Source organism: Sipha flava, unplaced genomic scaffold, assembly GCF_003268045.1.
Source record: "Sipha flava isolate LNK unplaced genomic scaffold, YSA_version1 3_pilon_pilon, whole genome shotgun sequence".
NCBI classification, from domain to species: Eukaryota; Metazoa; Arthropoda; class Insecta; order Hemiptera; family Aphididae; genus Sipha; species Sipha flava.
This window is the reverse complement of record NW_020273108.1, coordinates 1,186,111-1,205,480: the sequence shown is the minus strand read 5'-3', so window position 1 is coordinate 1,205,480 and position 19,370 is coordinate 1,186,111. Positions and strand designations below refer to the sequence as shown.

At 41.9% G+C, this 19,370-nt stretch overlaps 1 protein-coding gene across 1 annotated transcript in view; it reads right to left on the bottom strand.

Annotated features, from left to right (window-relative positions):
- The window catches only part of LOC112688659 (G1/S-specific cyclin-D2-like), a 63,632-nt gene extending 48,774 nt beyond the window's left edge, over nt 1-14,858 (bottom strand). Inside the window, exon 1 of the mRNA XM_025561966.1 lies at nt 14,249-14,858. Coding sequence (XP_025417751.1) covers nt 14,249-14,443 — 195 coding nt within the window. The 5' untranslated portion in view covers nt 14,444-14,858. The remainder of the gene's footprint in view (nt 1-14,248) is intronic.
- Nucleotides 14,859-19,370: the final 4,512 nt, after the last annotated feature.

The window sequence follows — 19,370 nt, the reverse complement described above, 5'->3', positions numbered from 1 at the left end:
CACGTCCCTGTAATTAAAACGCGTCGCCGCGACTACGACGTAATCATTAAAACCCGGATTATTCCACTGTAGTCGTTGCGACTCGTGAGCGACGGGGATCGGATTACCCGGGGCAAAAACGTCGGTTTTTATTTGATATTTATTTTTCTATCTCCCGAGCTCTCTACGCTTTTGCATTTGGTAATATTTTTTTTGGTTATCATTACGGTCATCATTACGAATCCGATGGTGATGACATTCGAATTCGCTTACGGGCATTCCTTCGTGGCGCACGCTTATATCATACGGGCCCCCGTTGACGACGGCCCTACATTTGCATACAGTCGGAGGAAGTTATCGATTGTTTGCACGATCCGAGAGGTACCCCCGAAGAATAACGTTCGAGAACAACGTCTCGCGGAATGATATTGTTTTCGACGATTATGACAACACATTGTTTTTCCTGGTCGAAAGCACGCGGATCGATGGTGCAACTATTCTGTTTTTGTCTTAAAACATGGAACGATAAAAATGTGTGCGTTTTTTTTTTTTTTTTATTTATTTCAAATATTTACAGCGGCACCCGGCTTTTACGCCGTGCGCGGAGAAAATAAATAAAAATATTACGTCCACCGAGAGGGCCGTTGAAGGATTTCTGCCGGGCACCACTACTGACCGGTCGCGTCGCCGAGGTGGTCTCCGTAGCTGCGGCAGTCACGGTTTACTGCAAAGCTATTACCTACCACTACTGCCGCACGAGCAGCACACACCACTGCCGGTGCGGTCACGCCAGAAATGAATAACGATAATGAGAAACGCAACAATCGAACACGCACGTACGCGCGGATATTCCGCAGAGTTTCAAGTCGCCGTATCGAATGTGTGCCGGCGTGTCCCCGTCACCTCAGTGGCAAGAGGATCCAATCGGATTGCAAACGATTTAGCGACGGTGTTGTGTTTACCCCTTAGTCGATTTCTTGGACGACCGGGAATTCACGAATTAATTTTAACCGAAACCGTCCGCGTTCGGACACACGGAATTTTTCGATATTAATGCCGAAATGGCGGCGGGGTATAAATAGCCACAACCAGTTTGGTCGGCGGCGCCGCCGGACCGAATTGTTTTCCCGTCCATTTATAGTTGTTTTGATGGATTCGTTCGTTTTTTATGGGGTTTCTCCCCCCCCCCCCATCCATTCCGTTCTAGTGTTTACCCCGACGTGACGGCCCGCCCGTTGTTATTTTAATCATTTTACGAAAATATACACCGAACTGAACCTCGTCACGTACGAACACAACGTTTCGCGGGGTTTATCCGATTTTTAATAACGACGTCGCTCGCTCGCGCACACGTCCGAGCAACCGAGTAATTGACGACGAACACACAATAGTACTACGATCGTCAAACGATCTACATCCGAGTCGATTTACTACTGGCCGCGCGTCGGTTCGAGGTTCGTCGATCGCGTACCACTCGCACACGGGTGGGTACCGGTTACCATAGTTCAGGGAAGATATTGGGAACACCAAAATCTGTGTTCATAATCCTCCATCCCCGTTTCGCGACGCGACGATTTTCGTTGACGCGAAAATAATCGATTTTCCGCGGGAACAGCGGTGACGAAACGCGAAATCGCAACAAATAAATACCGCGGTGTCCGGCGGTACTGTGCTGCGATGGCGGTGTCTACAATAATCGTGCCCATCGTTTTTTACGTCTTTTACACCTTGTTCCCTCCCCCCCACCGGTCTGCTCTGCGCGTTACAATAATAAAAAACGAACCGGCGGCGGTATGGAGATGAGATGCCGTTAAACGGGATGGTTTTGACGGAACGTGAAATAATCATATTGCGGGGGTACACGCGCGCACACGATTTATTGCATTTAAATGCGATATAATATAACTCGTCGTCTTTCTCATCCGACGCGGCCGCCGTCGCGTCCTGAATGAAACCTGAACGACTATCCGACACCGAATAAAACGTAAACGCGCACTATCCTCTCTCGTACGAACGCGCCGGAGAACGTGTTCGAAATCTCGTGTTTTCAACTAGGACACGCCGTACCATAAAAACGAACCGTAAAGAATTTATGTATTTTCTATACAGCACGCGTTATGTCGCCGGACAACGCGAGCTAGTAGATTTACATCTGAAACGCGTTCACGTTTTCAATTACTGGTCGTTTTGATTTCGTCCGGATTAACGATATTATTATTTTACATATGACACCTATTCCGACGATACCCGTTTGGTTCCCATCGGCTACGGATACGCATTTACGTTGAAAACGAATACGTATAGCGACGAGTATCATTAGTACGTTAATGTACGAGACCGTAAACCGATGTTTTCGTTTTACGTTTCAAAGACGCTGAATCGTTTAAATGAACATTATGCGTACCGTGTATCGATTGAAAAAACGCGGACGAAAACTAATACACGATCGGCTTTATTCAAATGTCGAGTAATAAAAGCGGGATAATATTTCGGTGCCCCAAACCAATAACGGCTATTGGCGATTTCTAATGCACGCGTGTAAGATTGCAGGCCAATATACCATTTCAGACGTACACAATTGATTTATTGTTGTCGAGCGAGTGCGGCGAGCGTCCAAATTGCATAACGCGACGTCGTCGGTTCGGTAGTATTAATATTGAATAAAGTGAAAATAAACGAGTTCTGCGACGAAGACACGACGTTGTGCGAGCAATTAATCTCGACGGCGGATGCTCAACACGCTCAACACACACACACACACACAGGACCGTGAGGAGAAATCAAGGGCCCCAGATACAAATTAATCCAAGCTCTTCTCACACGAGGTATTCACAACTTGCCACTGACATCCAATGTCTTCTTTTAAAATGTGTGTACCGAAGAAATAATGTCAGTGGCGCCGAACTTTTAGCATTTTACTTGGGCCAAATAAAAATACAGCGGCCACAAGCCTACATTTTTAATATGCATAGAAAAATAATTTGCGCTTTCAAATTACAGGTATGTATTCGTACTAGTCAAACACCGTACAGTAACGTGTTTTAATTTACATTTGATTTACATTTGAACGATTCCGTTTCGTTCATGCACACACCGATCCGACAGAGTCCGTCTGGCATTGGTGATATGTCTCGTGAGGTCAAAATATTGCAAACAATAGATCGGCCCATCTGATCCCCGGCTTGACCTATGCGTAGGGTTCCGCGCCACTATATAATGTAATCGCATTCATGGTTATTCCACAAACTAAATGAAAATAACTATTTATAGCCTATGGGTCTTTCTTGAAAATATTATTTGTCTACGTTTTAGATCAATAATTTAGTGTTCACTTAATTGTAGACTCGTTGTAACTAAACAGCATACGCTATAATTTGGGTAGGTTATTAGCACGATTCATGTTGGTGATTCATAAATAGCTCGACATCATGACCGAGGCGTAGTGAACTTTTGAAGCCCGGGCCCCAGGGCTACAGCCCTAGCTGCCCCCTCTCGTCGAGCTATCGAAGTTAGTCGACAAGATTGTTTGAACAACAAAAATTAATATTCGACAGAATCGTACACGATTAGAAAAATCGAAGAAAAAAAATATCAGCCAACGTGTACGCTGCAACGCGTTGCGATGTACGAGAGCATAACCGTTGTTTCTCGACGATGAAGATTAATCGAAGTGCAAAATAAAACCAAGAGGAATTATTGCGGTCCGTAACGAGGGAACGCGTCCAAACAACAGAACACGAACAGGCATACACAAGACTTCAAATTTGTCTTTTTTCTTCGTTTTGTTTTATTTGGATATTTTATTTTTTTTCAGTATTACTATATTTCCCATAACTGGTTTTGATAATGAACGCTCATGTATTAATACATAATTTTTGTAGGGAGAAGCAGTGAACAGTACGACAACGTTGCGCACTCAATGAATCGGACGGTTCCCTTCTTCTCCTCTCCACATTAGCACAACAAACATCCCAGAAGGCTTCGGGTTATCCCGACTATTATACTCGTGTACATATGCACAATTTACGATGAATTTCCGAATTTCAATCGATACACGTTTTGTTGATCGCACACACGATCAAAAATATTCCCAATTACGTCGTCGTCGGGTGAAATCAATATTATGCAACGCAAACAACGTTTGCTCTTGAACTGGTAATTTTTCCGAAACTTCTTTTCTCGTGTCTAAATCAATCGATTTTCCAGATATAAAAACCAATGTACTGGTGATGGGGAGAGCGAGTTAAAATAGAAATAGAAATGTATCAGAAACACTGGGTTTTCTTGTACTTCAAACACGGAATCCTATTGTTTTTTTTTCAAGTGTTATTTATAAACTGATAATCATACAACTCAATAGAAATTATTGTTATTCGATAACATTTCAGTAACGGACCGTTGTTTTCCTAACCGACGATTCTTTAAACGCTGACATTTTTATACCCACGACACTAGAAAATTAATTTATTTTTTCGCCCAGCCCATTCACGTTATTCATAATAATACAGTGTTAATCGGTTAACAAATACGTGAACGAATACTCTTGGCGACGGATTTCAATAAAATTATGTAACAAATCTTCATCTATATCAGTGGTTCGCAAACTTTTTTGGTCCACCCATCCCCAAAACAAAAAACATCGCGCCTCCCCCATAAACAGCAGTTTTCACTAATTTTACTTTTATCCGGGCATCGTACGAATCAATTTTGTCCCTAACCAGCCACATTAAACACGATAAAATCATAAAATGAAATATCCGTTCGTCAAAGTTGATTTTTTTATTTTTTTTATGTTAAAGAACTGGACAACAACAATCTAATAAAATAAGTGTGTAACTGTAGGAGTAAAATCCTCGAAGCGAGATGAAATCCAATTGGTTTTGTTTAACTTCGTCTACTACTGCCAGAAAAACGTGTAAATCAGGTAATCAGAATCAAAACTGACAGAAAAATATTAAAAACAACGTATGCGATTCCGTAGGGTAGCCGAGGGACCTGAATAAATCGTGTATACGCGCACAGAATCGGCCGATCGCCCATCCGCGCGGTGTGTCGCGCAGCAGTAGGATTACAATTTTCGAATGTAACCGCCGCGCGATAATATTATTGTTCTTGATAAACGTGTACACTATCGAACATTGATACACTTGCGTGGGTAGTGTCCGCACACCACGACCGGATAGATGCGTGTACTAAGTACACTGTACTTCCGACACGACGATTAATCAAAAATACTCGAACAGAAACGACAAGTGTTTGGTTGAATTGATTTGAAACAAAAAATAATAATAAAACGAATAAGAGGCCACGGAATCGGCCAAACCCAGTCGTCTTCGTACAATATAGCTGTAGATACGAAAAAAACGTTTTTATTGGATTAACCGTATCGCGTACGATTCTCCGCCGTTCGACGAGTACGCGTACGATCAATACGGTGCGTAAAAGAACCAACAAATTGTTATTTCTCGTTTTCTTATCATTCCCACCGAATTAAAATAATGTACCCGGACATTAAAATAATAACCAACGTAAAAATAACGTTTATCGTGTTTTTTTTTTTTTACAATTATCAATTTGTAGACCGCGTACACGCGCCAAGCGACGTGTATAAATATGACCGGACAACGCGCGACGTCGTAACAATAAGAATAACGATTCAACGCGTGTTTTTTCGAACGTAATTATTACACACCATATTGTTCGTTGGCCATCAGCTGCTATTAATATAAATCGCTGTAACGGTCAAGCTATTGTTCCAGATCTACTTAATTGTTTCAACGAGGCCGTCGACGGCATGCGATGGTTCGAAGAAATATTTAAAAAGTGTTATGAATTACGACTGCCTCCGCTCCCCCGCGCACGTAAAAAGTCGTCGCAACCATTTCGTCTAATTGTTATCGTGTAATTCCAACGATTAAACGTGCCCGTCACGCAACGCTACCAGCTACTAGTGCTACACTGTTGGCTTCGAAGAAAATTAAATATCCGCGGTCGTAACGGCGATTGATTGTGTACATTGTATCGAACCGACGCAAATCGAACTCGGAACGATGGTAAATCCTGGCCGGCCGACAACGTTGCAAAACGGGTTTTATTCCTAACGTTTCCGTTTGTCACACCTTGCTAGGGGAGCGCGGAAGGGCGGTTTTCTTGTAATGCAATATACACGTCGCGCGGTAATTGGGGTAGGCTCCGGTAACAACACGGTGTCGTAACGATGTAATGATGACGCACGGTGGCGAGCAAACCAAAACGGCAACGGATCGTGGTCAGGTACACCTATACGTGTGGCCGGCGCGATTTTTCGATCGTCGTCGACCGCGCACGCACGCCCGTGAACTCCTTGGGAACTCGTTCAATTATAATGGCACGGTTTACAGTTTGCGCTCGGGTTTCGCGCAGTATTTCACGCGAGATGTGCTACTCGCCCGCGTTTCCGGAACACTTCGACGGGAAAAAGGAAACGCGATTCCGGAAGTTGGGAGGAAACTTCGACGAAACCTCCAACGCTGCAACGCGTCGATTCTCGACTTGTGCCGATCGGTGAAGAAAAAATATCGTGGAAACGGTGTTGATGAGTGTACTTGGCGTGTAAAAAAAAAAAGAAACTCAAAAACGTAATAACCGAAACGTCATGAACACACGATGCTAATCGCCGCGATACGCAACACGCATTAATAAAAATACCGTCAAAAAACCCCAAGATGTAAATACTATTTGGTCATGATGATATGGCGACGAACGTTCCACGCACCGATTTTAAAACTCATGTTTCCGTTTCGCTCTACCCTCACCAGACCCCGGAACCGCAACTTTATAGTCGAACGCACGGGTCTATCGTTTTCCGAAAAAATTCGTGTCTAAAATCGGAAAACGACAGTGAGACAATCGAAGTCGAATTGCCTTAAACTATACTATACCCCTTCTACCAGTTCTTTATACATGGATGATTACAGTAAAAAGAAAAAACACTATTTACACTCAACGCCGAGGATAAGCGTGTTTTGCGCGCGGTCGCGAATTCATTATGGTTCCTAACGAAATATTCTCTTTTCTGTTGAATATAAATAAATCATAAAACGTTGATTCAAGGGTGATCGGTTTTTACTATTATTATTACCACGATTATTATCGAGTCGACGATATGAACACGGATTACGGATGTCAGAGAGTCAAATGCACAATAATAATATGGCCAATCCGGGCACAAGTCGACGAATTTAAAAATAGCTCATCGTGTGTTTTCGACGAGACCGGATTTTCACGTCACCCGCAGTTTCCGAATGACATATTTGTTATCGTTAGTTGGAACACGTGTTAATTCGAACGATAATTATTGTTATTGACCGAACTGCGTATTGTGCGGTTAATTTTTGCGTTTTATTATTGACGAAATTAACTACTAGAGCATTGGTGGTCGAAATATTGCGACCATTTGTATAATGAAACGTTATTGATGGCAGAGAAATAACACAGCTAACTATACACAACAACGTTACAATCGATGACTATCCGACGGCTCTTCGGTTTTTTTTTTTGCGTCGCGTGTGGACGCGTATTATAATACTGTAAATAACAATAATGGTAATAATATTACACGATCACTTTCAAGACCTCCAACGGACGATGACGACGACCTTGTGCGATTTTACAACTTAATAACGTACTACGTAACGAATTATTATGCTAATGATTTGATTACACGTTCGCGTTATAAGTATTTATGGGTTTAACGCTCGAACGTCGGGAAATCCTAGTAATGTCGCGAGACGAAATCGCAGTGAAAGCAATACGACGTTCTCGCAGCGCGCGACAAAAAACCTCGTGTACCGCCAAGTGGGCGGCGAATGAAGGGATTCGATGAGGAAATCTTTCCGCCCGCAACACACATAGTTTAGCTTTAAAAATGCGAACAATACTCGTTGACGAGCACCGGATTAAAACAGATGGATCTCGAGTACAACGATCGGAACGAAAACGCGCGATTTTTCACTACAGCGTGCGTGCCGCTCCCTGTTGTTCGTGCAGAGTTCGTAGGTATATCGTAATTTACGGTAAATGATTTATATTTTAGGCATTTTTAACGATTTTATCGAAATGTCGACGAAATAATAGACATTCGGCGGCCCGTACGCGTTCATTTATGCGGACCGCGAACGAAAGGAAGTGACGAAGGTCACCGACAAAATCAGCGGAGGCGCGGCTCATCGTTACGGAAGACTGTACGCTGCGATTTAGGGTCGAGAAGGATTATCGGCCATCGGCCGTTACCGAAACATTATCGTCTTTTACGCGGAAAAAAAGATGATCCTTAATTTCTGTATCCGGTGACGAATAACACACAAGTTATCGCAGCAAAATATAATAATGATGACAATCGAACACTCCGCAGCAACTGTACGACAGTCCGCAACGGAACAATGAGTCCGGAGGCTTAACGCAGGTTTGACGAGCAAACGAATCGCGTTCGACTGGTGGTGATCGGAGACGACAAAAGATTTCCGGGGAACGGAAAACATTCAATAAAGGTCCGTAATTTTTAATCGCCGACACGACGGTCCAAGTGCGATTCCAATCAACCGTTGACGCATTCCTCGTCCGAAAACCATTTTTACACGTGTCGTCGTCGTCATTGTCTCGCGGCCATCGGTCGTTTCGAAAAACCGCCCCAGTAAAGACGAGTATTACCGTCGAGCCGAAACGAAAAACGCCGGACCGTCGGCAGCAGCGCGCGCGTAAACGTTGCGCGCGCAAACATTGGAACGGAAAACGAAAAATCATTTTAAATCGCTGCAAGTTTATTACGATATTTCGTCAGATGTGCGAGAAGCGCGTTACGCACGTACACACACGCGCGCGTAGCGACGACGACGACATATGAATACCATTATTCATTATTATTATTGTTACTGTTTTGGAGAACACACGACCGATTGTGTAACGTTGTGCGACTGAAAAAAAATTCCAATGCGCTTTTTTTTTTTTTTTATTTTCTCACACACGCGCGAGCGCGCACTCGCGCACATGTGAAATACGCACAAGTGGAATACGGGCGTTGTTGTGTATGTGGCACACGTTTTACGTCCGTCCGGTTGGGTCGTTGCGTTCGACACGCACCCGGGGGGGGCGGCGGTGTTGGATTTCGTACGAATCGCGGATTTCGACGAACGATATTTTTTTTTCATTAACGTTTTCAGCGAACGGTGATCGTTACCGATAATCGCTTTACGAAACGATGACCGGGAGAGGGATACGCGCGCGCGTTCGACACGATCGTATAACGGGCAGCGCGATTACGCGAAACCGCCGTTCGATAACGTTTCTCTGCTCGCTGTCGGTACGACAAGACCGCGCGACACGACGAGACGTTACGACCAGCGCACGATTATTTTCGTCCGAAAATCTTTCCACGTGCGCGATTCACCGAGATCAACGCGGCGCTCCTTCCCACCCCACCACACACACACACACACACATATACCGCCCCGTAACGCGTCGGTTATCGGTCGGTCGGTGTTCGTCACGACAAGCACACGCGCGCGAGACGGTAGCCGCGGCCGATCAGCTGTTTTTGCGTCAGCGGACGCCAAATGAAGTCGACGTGCGCGTCGTTCTCACCTGCACGCGCTGTCTCGTTTCGCGTTAAAATCGAACGCGGTCGTCCGATAACCCGGACGGGTAGACGCACGAACACGTTGCTTGGTGATTACACGCTTTTCCCGCGTCCGACGCACCTCACACCCGTACACGGTGGGTATACTCCGCTGCAACACGCGGTATACACGCACATACTAACCGTACGGGTGTTGTACGCGCGCGCACGTCGGGTTGTTGGTAATACGTGTAGTACGTGTAACCACCGGCCGGACGACGACGACCGACGACCGCAATGATTCGCGGATATCAGATGAGCCGTTTTAATGAATCGTCGTCGTCGCACACATCGTACGCACACACGCACGCGTACACGTGTTCGAAAGCGCGTATTACGTGTACGTGTGTACCGCGTTACAACGTGCGCGCGCATACGGAATTACGGGGTAACGCGCGTACGTAATACGCGTGTACGGCACCGCGGGGCGACGTACTCGGGGCGCGTTTTCGAATTTCATGCGACACCACCTTTTCGGTACAGAACGTGTTCGACGGACGGGGACGACGCGAAAACATTACGGTCGAAAACCGCCGGACAACGGTACAAATTAAGCCGTTCGTACAGGAAAACGTCGAATCGATTCCACGCCGATTGAAAGTGTAACGCGCATTCTGTGTGCTGCGAAGGGGCTGAACAACAAACAACCTCGTACCGAAGTTTAGCTAACCCCTAGTTACGAGTAATGGTGCGATGCGACGGTGACAATGATCCGTTTAAATTATACACACGAAAAACAATTAACATGATGAACGTATGAAAAAGAGCGTTCAAACGCGCACTGTGCACGTCCGACGTGAAACTTTTATTTTTTTTTCGGATTTTTCGACACATGTTCTCCTCTCGTCGTATACATATATATATGATAAACTTATTACGGCCGAAGTTGAACTAGAAGAGAGCCCCCCCCCCCTGAAATGACCTCGGATCGACACATCACCGCATATCGTTCATATATTATGTGTGTGTGAGTGCGCGTGCGCGTGAAAACAGCTGAACAAATTACAAAGTCGGCACACACTCGATTTATTTTTTATTATTATTATTATTATTTTTAATTAGACGGATTCGTTCGATAAAAGAGTGTATAAGAACAATTCATTATGACAACAACACATAGTGTTCGCCCCCCTCTCCCGCCGCCGTCAACTACATTACTCCCCAGTCATTCCCCTCCAAATGTCACGTGGTGCAGTTTTGAACGGTTCGCACTTTACGCGAATCGCATCATCACACGACACCAACAACGATTCTCTCTACTCGTCGTCGAGTTTATAACATCATACGTATAACACGTACACCAGATGACCGCGAAAGTTTCGCCGGAAGGACCCTCGGAGAGAGGCCAGTATTTGGGAAGGGAAGGGAGGGGGTGAAATCCAAGCCCGTTCGACAGTTTATTTCATATTGTACTGGAACGCGGAACGATGTGCGTCAAATACGATAAATAATAATTAAAAATGACATTTAGACAATTTTTCAGAATAATTCCATGCGTGTGATATTACACCTAACGAAATAATTATATATTTATTTTTACGAGCAGTTGTTATATTACGATCATTATTTTAAACGATCTCCATTAAGTCGCGTAGGCTTTAATTACGTTTGCCACTAGGAAAAAATATTTACGATGAAATTCTGTTTGCCCATTAACAAACCAATTAGTTATAATTATTATTATTATCATGATAACAATTTTTACGAAGTAAAGTAGTTAATGTATTTTAAAGAATATTGTAATAAAAACTCTTGGTTCGTGTGTAGCTGATAATTTTTATACAGAAACTAAAATGTTCGATAAGAATTTTACAACTGTGTAAAAACAATAGGTATGTGGAATGAAAATAATTCATTTCCTCCGGTTGAAATGTTTAAAAAAAAAATTAATTTAATTTAAGCGTTCCAGAGTCTAAATTCAGACTATCGCGTGAGTTACCGCGTCGAGACCAATAACTAAGTATAATATTTCTCTACATGGTACCGAAATAAAAGCAAAAATTTAACTTCATTGTGACGGGAAACAAAAATGTATACGACTATAAATAATAACGGTGTGGACTGATGGTTTTCCAGGCAAATAACGATATAACAAGCGTTCCCAACGGTTTTCCCGAAGAAAGATCACGAGTGTTTTCCGCTCGCGATCGCTACATGACCGTCCTGGTTCACGACCTGGTGCGGCTAATAAGACAATAATAATTAATGTAAATTACTACAAGGACCCGTCGCCGAGGTAATTGAACACACACGTGAAAGGTTTTTGGTATAAAGGTGGGCAAGTACATAGCGACGATATAGGTAATATAAGATTATTGATAAAACATTATTACGCGGTCTTGATATTTTTGGGCGATACGTGGCGGGGATAGGTAAAATGTAATTCGCCGTCTGCAACGCATAACCACACCGCGCAGCTTACCCCGGACCGGCCTCTTTGGGCGTTATACGATTGTTGCATATATATGGACGAGATTTACCTACCGTCGCCGTCGTCGACGACTGACACCAACAATTAGTTTTCGTAACAATAGACTAGATTTGAACATTTAGAGAAAAAAATCGTTAAACCAGGCGGAAAAAATCCTCGCACGAGAGTAGTTTGGACGGGGTATTACATTCCGCGTAAATTTCGATTGCAGTGAAGACGTGAAACGTACATGACTTTTATGACTTTTACACGGCTATTATCTCACTTAAACGGCTCTCGCCCGGCGCATTAGTTCGCTGCAACCGGGAATTGTTTCTCTCTGCACAAAAAAAACAACACCGACGCGTCGATACAATGTTGTTCCTTAATCGGTCACCCACAGTACTACGGTATAGTCGATCTTACAATCGAAAACCACCTGTGTGGGTTCTAATTTTCAGAAAAACGAAGTCGTTCACACACATGGACTCCCGAAAACGTTATTATGGCATTCTTTGAAAAATCACGTCCTATAAAAATATAATTCCAACCTTTTGATAATAAATACGCCCCAGCACCTGTCCGACAATATTCTCGTTCGATTGAGTGGCCGCGCTACAACAAAGTCTGTGAATCATCTGGAAATGATTTGATTTTTTTATTTTCGAAATGACCTACTGTTAAGTACTGAAACGTGTTCAGCACGTACATACCGTATATATAACAGTATAAAATGTAAAATTTACAATGTAAGCCGTCGATTAAAAAGTAGTTCTATATATACAAACAACACACATAAGCTAGTCTTGTTGCATTTTTTTATTTTCTGGCTTAGAGCCAACACAAAGCGTGGGTAGATTATTTTCGGTTTCGCTACTGACGAAAAAAATGTAACGACCAAACGTTCATAATGGTACAATACATACGGTTGGTCGGTTCATGAAAAGCTCGCGTATTTTTTTACAAATACGTATCTACATAAACAAAGCTGATGTATAAAACCAAATATCGATCCGAAAAAAATTCATCAAAAGTAAATAATATTCACAAGCTTAAATTAAATAGGTAGGTACTTACACTTTAGCAGAAATACAGTCGTAATAAATGGAAGAATAGTTTCAATATTTAATCTATTTTAATCCGTCAGTGGATTTAAACGCAATAAAACTGGTTCTTTAAATTTTTATATAACACATTAATGCTAATTCGACGAAATTAATATTACATTTCAATAAAAAGTACAAAGTGTAAATAAAAAAAAATGTTTTAAGAATTAGATTTTTAATTAAAATACTTAATAGTAATAATATTAGTTTAAAAAATTAGTTTTTGTCATAAATCCGGAATGAAATGCTAACGCGAGACAGTAAACGAAATATAAATTTTAAAATTATATAACACGACGAAAGGTACTGCAGAGGGCGGGATATTTCTGCAATCTAATAAATTCTATGGGCTTGGAAGTACTTTAATGAATGAAAAATAAAAGTAAACAAATTAATTTTTATTTAACACACACCTTAACTAGTTTGGAAACTAATAAATTTATGATTATAACGTTCCTGCATTCTTTATGGATTCATATGACAGATCAAATATTAACAGATATATTAGACCAATATGTGTAGCAATTAATCACTATGAAAATAATTGTATATACGTAATAAAAATTATAATACGTTTAAAATGTATTGTTATTTACGTGTATCAATAACCGGTATGATTGTCACCGCAGTTGTCTTTTTCAAAGCATGGTCGGGGGGGACAGTAGTGCGGGGCCACTTGTTGCGTGTAAAAACAGCTGGCGATAACACCTCGAAAGCAATGCATAAAATAATACAATTAACTTCGTTCAGTGCGATCCGTGCAATAACCTATGTTCGTCGTAATTAAAATTTAAAAAACACTCAACTCACAGGTACAAATCGGCTAAAAATCATCGTATTGTTAATTCGATTTCACACTCTCGTCAGTTAAATGTTTTTGAAGACGTGTAAATAAAATATTTTAGAAGTGGGATTTTTTAAGCACCATAAATATACTGATTAAAAAAAAAAGGAGACCCTGGACCGGAAGATTGCCGAAAACGAGCACAGAGTCGGAAATAGTTAACACCACGACGCGTCCACTATCGTAGAAACGGTGCGGGTGACAGGTACAATTTAAAATTAAGAATCTTAAAATTACCGTATCATAAAATTACTGACCTCCCACATCCAGTCGACCACGATTTTCCTGAGGCTGGGCGTAAGATCTTTCTGGACGTTGACCAAGTAGTCGGGAGCCGGCATGCATCTCAGTTCGGACTTGAGCATGGTGTTGAAGACGCGGTCGTCCAGCAACAGCGCCGGGTCCTTCTGAGCGACACACTTGGACGTGGATTCGCAACACAACAGGTCCATGACGGCGGTCGGTGACTTCTGAACTTGGCTGGCGAACAGCGCTGAGTAAGTAAGCTGTTGGGTACGTGAGTGCGTGCGGGGTGTGCGTGCGCGTGTGTCCACGTGCGATGTGTACGATCAGGAACCGTGAACCGCGTGCGAGCAGACGATGGAGCAACAACAATCGTTCGTTCCCCGTTGACACGTTTCTGTTATGTTTTTGTTGGTCGTCGAGAATCGGAACAAAATCTGTCGACGGCGAATCGTCCGGGTAAAACCGAAACGGGCGGAGGGGAAAGAAAAAGCGAGTACGTGGGCGACGTGTGTACGTTGATTGTGCGGAGAGTGTTTGGGGCGTTGAACAGGCGATGTGTGCGCAACGAAACGTCCGAACCCGGCAGCGGACCAGGTCAGAATGCGTGTGCCGTGCGCGCATCGGCTCGCCGTCACCGTCGCCGTCGTCGCCGCCGCCGCCGCCGCCGCCGCCGAAATCGAATCAGTATCAGTGGGACAGAGCGGTGCGTGTTCGGGCGTGCGCGTGTGTACGCGCGTATGTTCGCGCGTGTGTGCGTGCGTGCGTGTGCGTGTAAACGTGCTTGTGTGCGTGCGAATGTATCTCCGAGTATAGCGCCGGTAAACCGTACACACAGTCAAAGGAGAGGCGCACACGTACGCGCGCACACATAAACGTACACGCACACGCACGCACGCGTACATACGTTTACGCGCGCGCACACGCACACGCATACACACACACACGCACACACACACATACAAACACGCACACACACACACATACACATACAAACACGCACACAAACACGCGCACACGGACCCGCTCACGCACTCGCGCGCGGATAGACCCTCGGTCGTACGGTAGGTCCCGTCGACGACGACGACGTATAAAGAATCTTTTTCTTTCACATGCCGAAAAAAAAAAATAATAATAATAATGTTCAATAAAAATAGAGAAAAAAAAAATACGGACGAAAAAAAACTGTGGACCGCCGCCGCACCGGTTTCGTCGTCGTCGTGTATGCGATGCAGAGAGAAATTGTGCGAGCGAGAGAGAACGAAAACAGGAGTGCCCTGGGGGGGGGGCATCGTTGTACGTTAAAATATGCATATTATACTGTTGCCCGTGGCCGCCGCGTCGTGTCGTATGTACCGCCGCCGTACACGGTCCCAAACGCGTTCCAATAGAACATCATAGACCGTGCAGTGACGGTTTTTGAGAACCCGCAATGGGGTGAGGGGGGCAAAAATATTTTGCATGTACTCGCCGTTCGCGTCCGTATCCCGTTTATTTTTTCCTGTTGCTTGACACACGAGAAGTAATTACAAGTTCTATAAACTTTACACCACAATGGCGTGACGTAAAAATATTGGTATCGATAAATGAAATTGTACGGCGAACATTTTCGTAAACAGTTTTGACATAAAATTATCGCCAAAACGATTTTTAGTAAACGATTTGTTCGTTCGTATTATTAGTTTTTCGGCTCAAGGGGGAGGGAGGTTCACCTATCGCCCCCCCTCCAACACTCGTAAAACCACCACTGAGACCGGGTACGCGCACGTCCATGTTACGGTACACGTCGGTCGATCCACGTAGCTGGTGTTCGCCTAACCGTCGTCGCCGAGTTCGCGAAGGGTTGGGCGCGCATTCGCAACCGTGGTTCAGTGGCGTACCAAGGGTATGGCGAACTGTGCTTACGCCAGCCGCGCAAATTGCAAAGGGGCGCAAAATTGTGCAAAATTCGTATTTTTATCTTACAATTAAATCGACAATTTTCCATGATACTTTTTGAAATACGTAAATGTTGTCTATTTGTACACGCTACGTGTGAATTTGATTATGAAATTGTGAAAATAGGGTATTCAAATAAAATATTTCATATGAATAAATTATTGTTGAATTTGCCAGTCATAAAGTGAGGAAAACAAATTTTTTCAAAGTTTAAAATTAATACAGTAAAAATAACTTATAAATATAAATTGTATACTTAAAAATATTAGTAAAATTAAAGTTTAAAAAAAATATCACGACATTAAATTTTAATTTGTTAGAAATACTAACCTAATTGCATTTATTTTATTCAATTGTACTTCAATAGCTCATTAAAATGTTTTAAAGTTCTCAATTTATGATTCAATGCTTATTATTAAGAGTTAATTGTATAATACATTTTATTCATAGCATATTTTACTACAGAAATAGTCAAGGCCGGATTAAGCACCTATTGGGTTCCGAGGCTGAAATTTTATATGGGCCCTTTTGACCAAACATGCTTTATAAAGATGCTCGCTCCGCTCGCAGACCGATACATTTTTTTAAACTATTTCACAAATTTTCAATTGCATTATAAAATTATTAGGTATGTACAATTTATATCTATAAAACTACTAATTTTAGTATGATAATAAATGTATATCAGCTTAAAATTGCTTGGGCCCCTTTCACTTGGGTACTCGAGAGGGCCCCGCCTAGAACCTCCCTTAATCCGGCCTTTTAAGTAGTCCAATAGACATATATATATATATATATATATTAAACAATCAAGTACCACATCATATATCCTTTGTTCATAAATACAGGATTATACTTACCATAGGAAATACGTAAATCATGTGATCAGTTGAGATAATTTTTATTGCCTTTGTCAAATAATTTTGGGACATACTGTAAATGAAATGTATATAAGTAGAACCTACTGTGTCTTGTTAATAATTCTTACATAACAGTGGCAATTTAATTCTGTCCATAATAGTCCCTCCCGAAAATATTGTCACTGGGTGCTAGCCAGTCTTTCTATGCCACTGCCGTGGTTATCGCGCTGGATTTTTTACTGTAAGGTAAAAAATGTTACGTTAAGAAAACTCCAAGTATATACAGAAAAGGGTAACACTCGTCTTACACGATTGTTAATAAACTAGTGAAACGTTGAAACAAATTTGGAAAAATGGTTTCATGTCGATAACCAATCAAACGGATTAATTCGTTGGACCGCAATTAGTTATAACGGGTTGATATGATGAGAGGTGGAACCTACAGGTATTAATGTTTACACATACTTTTTAACTTTATTCGCTATGGAACTTGGAAATGAGAAATCACTCGTGTTGTGTGCGTCTATATAAAGTGAAAAGCATTATGTACGTTTTGTAAATGTAAATTATTTTTAGATCCATTCGCGATACAAAAAATAACTGAAATATAAATTGTTTTTTTCAAAAAAATAAAATTCAAACGTTTATTATTAAATAATCGATTCGGAGCAATGAGTTTATTTTTTTCATACTTGGTCAACTTGGTTGTTATTCAGAAGCCGAGGTAATGACTTTTTTTATAAGCTTTTTTCACATGAATTGCTCTATAAGGATACTTATTCGAAATACACACGTATGCACTGTTTGCAATTCACACACTGAACACACATAAACATATGATCGTTATTATTGTTATTATTATTGTTATTATTATTTGATGTTATTCAATAATAATAGGTTCTTTTGCATTTTTTGCTACGATTTTAGTTTTTTATTTTTTATTTCACATAGGTTCACCGTCGTGGCGTTTTCACCAGTTAAAATTCGAATACAAATTATACCGTGAGGCGAAAACACTTGAGTTCTTCATCCGTACACGAAATGATTCGATTGTCATTTAGCCACCAATCACCATTCCTGTTTTTTCCCTCGTCCACAAAGGGTGGCCGTCGTTAACTTCGGTACGCCAAGGTACGCGCCCATCATATTTTTTACGGTTCGTAAAACGTCAGTGTCTCTTCCTTTCGCGGTGGGCACCGTCTACAATACAACAAAACGATTTCGAATGAAACGACGCCACCGCGCGGGTTGACGGTAAATTATCGCCGACAATTATTATTCGTCTTTCGAGCGGTTTTTATTGAAACATACACATCTGCTTGTAATAATATATAATGAATTCACAAACACAAGAGAAAAAAAAAAGAAAAAACCCCCCCATTGAACGATGGAAGAAATCGTCAACGTCGATAACAGGACTGCTGCGCCGAGTCAAGGTCGAAACTGTAAAATCCCTGCACTAAATGCCCATTAAGTAATTTTTATCTGTACTTCGTAGTAGTTTTTCTCCTCGACCATAAAATACACACACACTTATCGGTTTGTTCCCGAACGATGATGGACGAAATAACATTTTTTTTTTTAAATTTATACCCACAGTACTGCGGTGTTGCTTGTGCGTACATGCTCACGTGTCGACGATTCATAATATTCCACTGTATGAAATCTATTATTATTTCAATTAATGGGGCGATAAGCTCTGGGATATCCTTTATTTATTTCTGTACTCCGCACAGAATTAATATAGTATCGCTCGCGGTATCGAAGCGTTCTTTAATAGAATAATCTGCTTTTTCGGCGAACGATGGAAATAATTACGAATTGTATTTTTATCCCATTTTTGGATCAAAATAATAATTCCAATAAAATGAGCATTAGTTGGTAAAAAGTTAAAAAAAAATAAATATAAATAATGAAACCGCACCGTGTGGTTCACACGAGAGAGATTACCCATTATCCACGGAAGTGCACAGTAAGAGTAAACCGTAGATCCAATATGTTATGTAGTTATTTCTAAGCGATTTTCCGCAACGTATAGTGATTTTTCGCGGTGGTAACCAATATAAGGCAATAAATCACCAACGATCTTCTTTTGTAATCATGTTTTATGGGAAATAATTTTACCTTGAGAATAAAATAAAAGTGCCTGCAATAAATTATCATACGTAGTACCGATGTTTCGATTTTCAATGGGAATTGTAAACATTATATTATGTGCAGCGTTGAGTGGCGTGGACTGAACCTAATGTACCGTCCTGTTAAAAAAAAAACGCGACGATTGAAAGAAAATTAAACAGTTTTATCGGTCAACATGTTCGTCGTACTTACATATACAGAA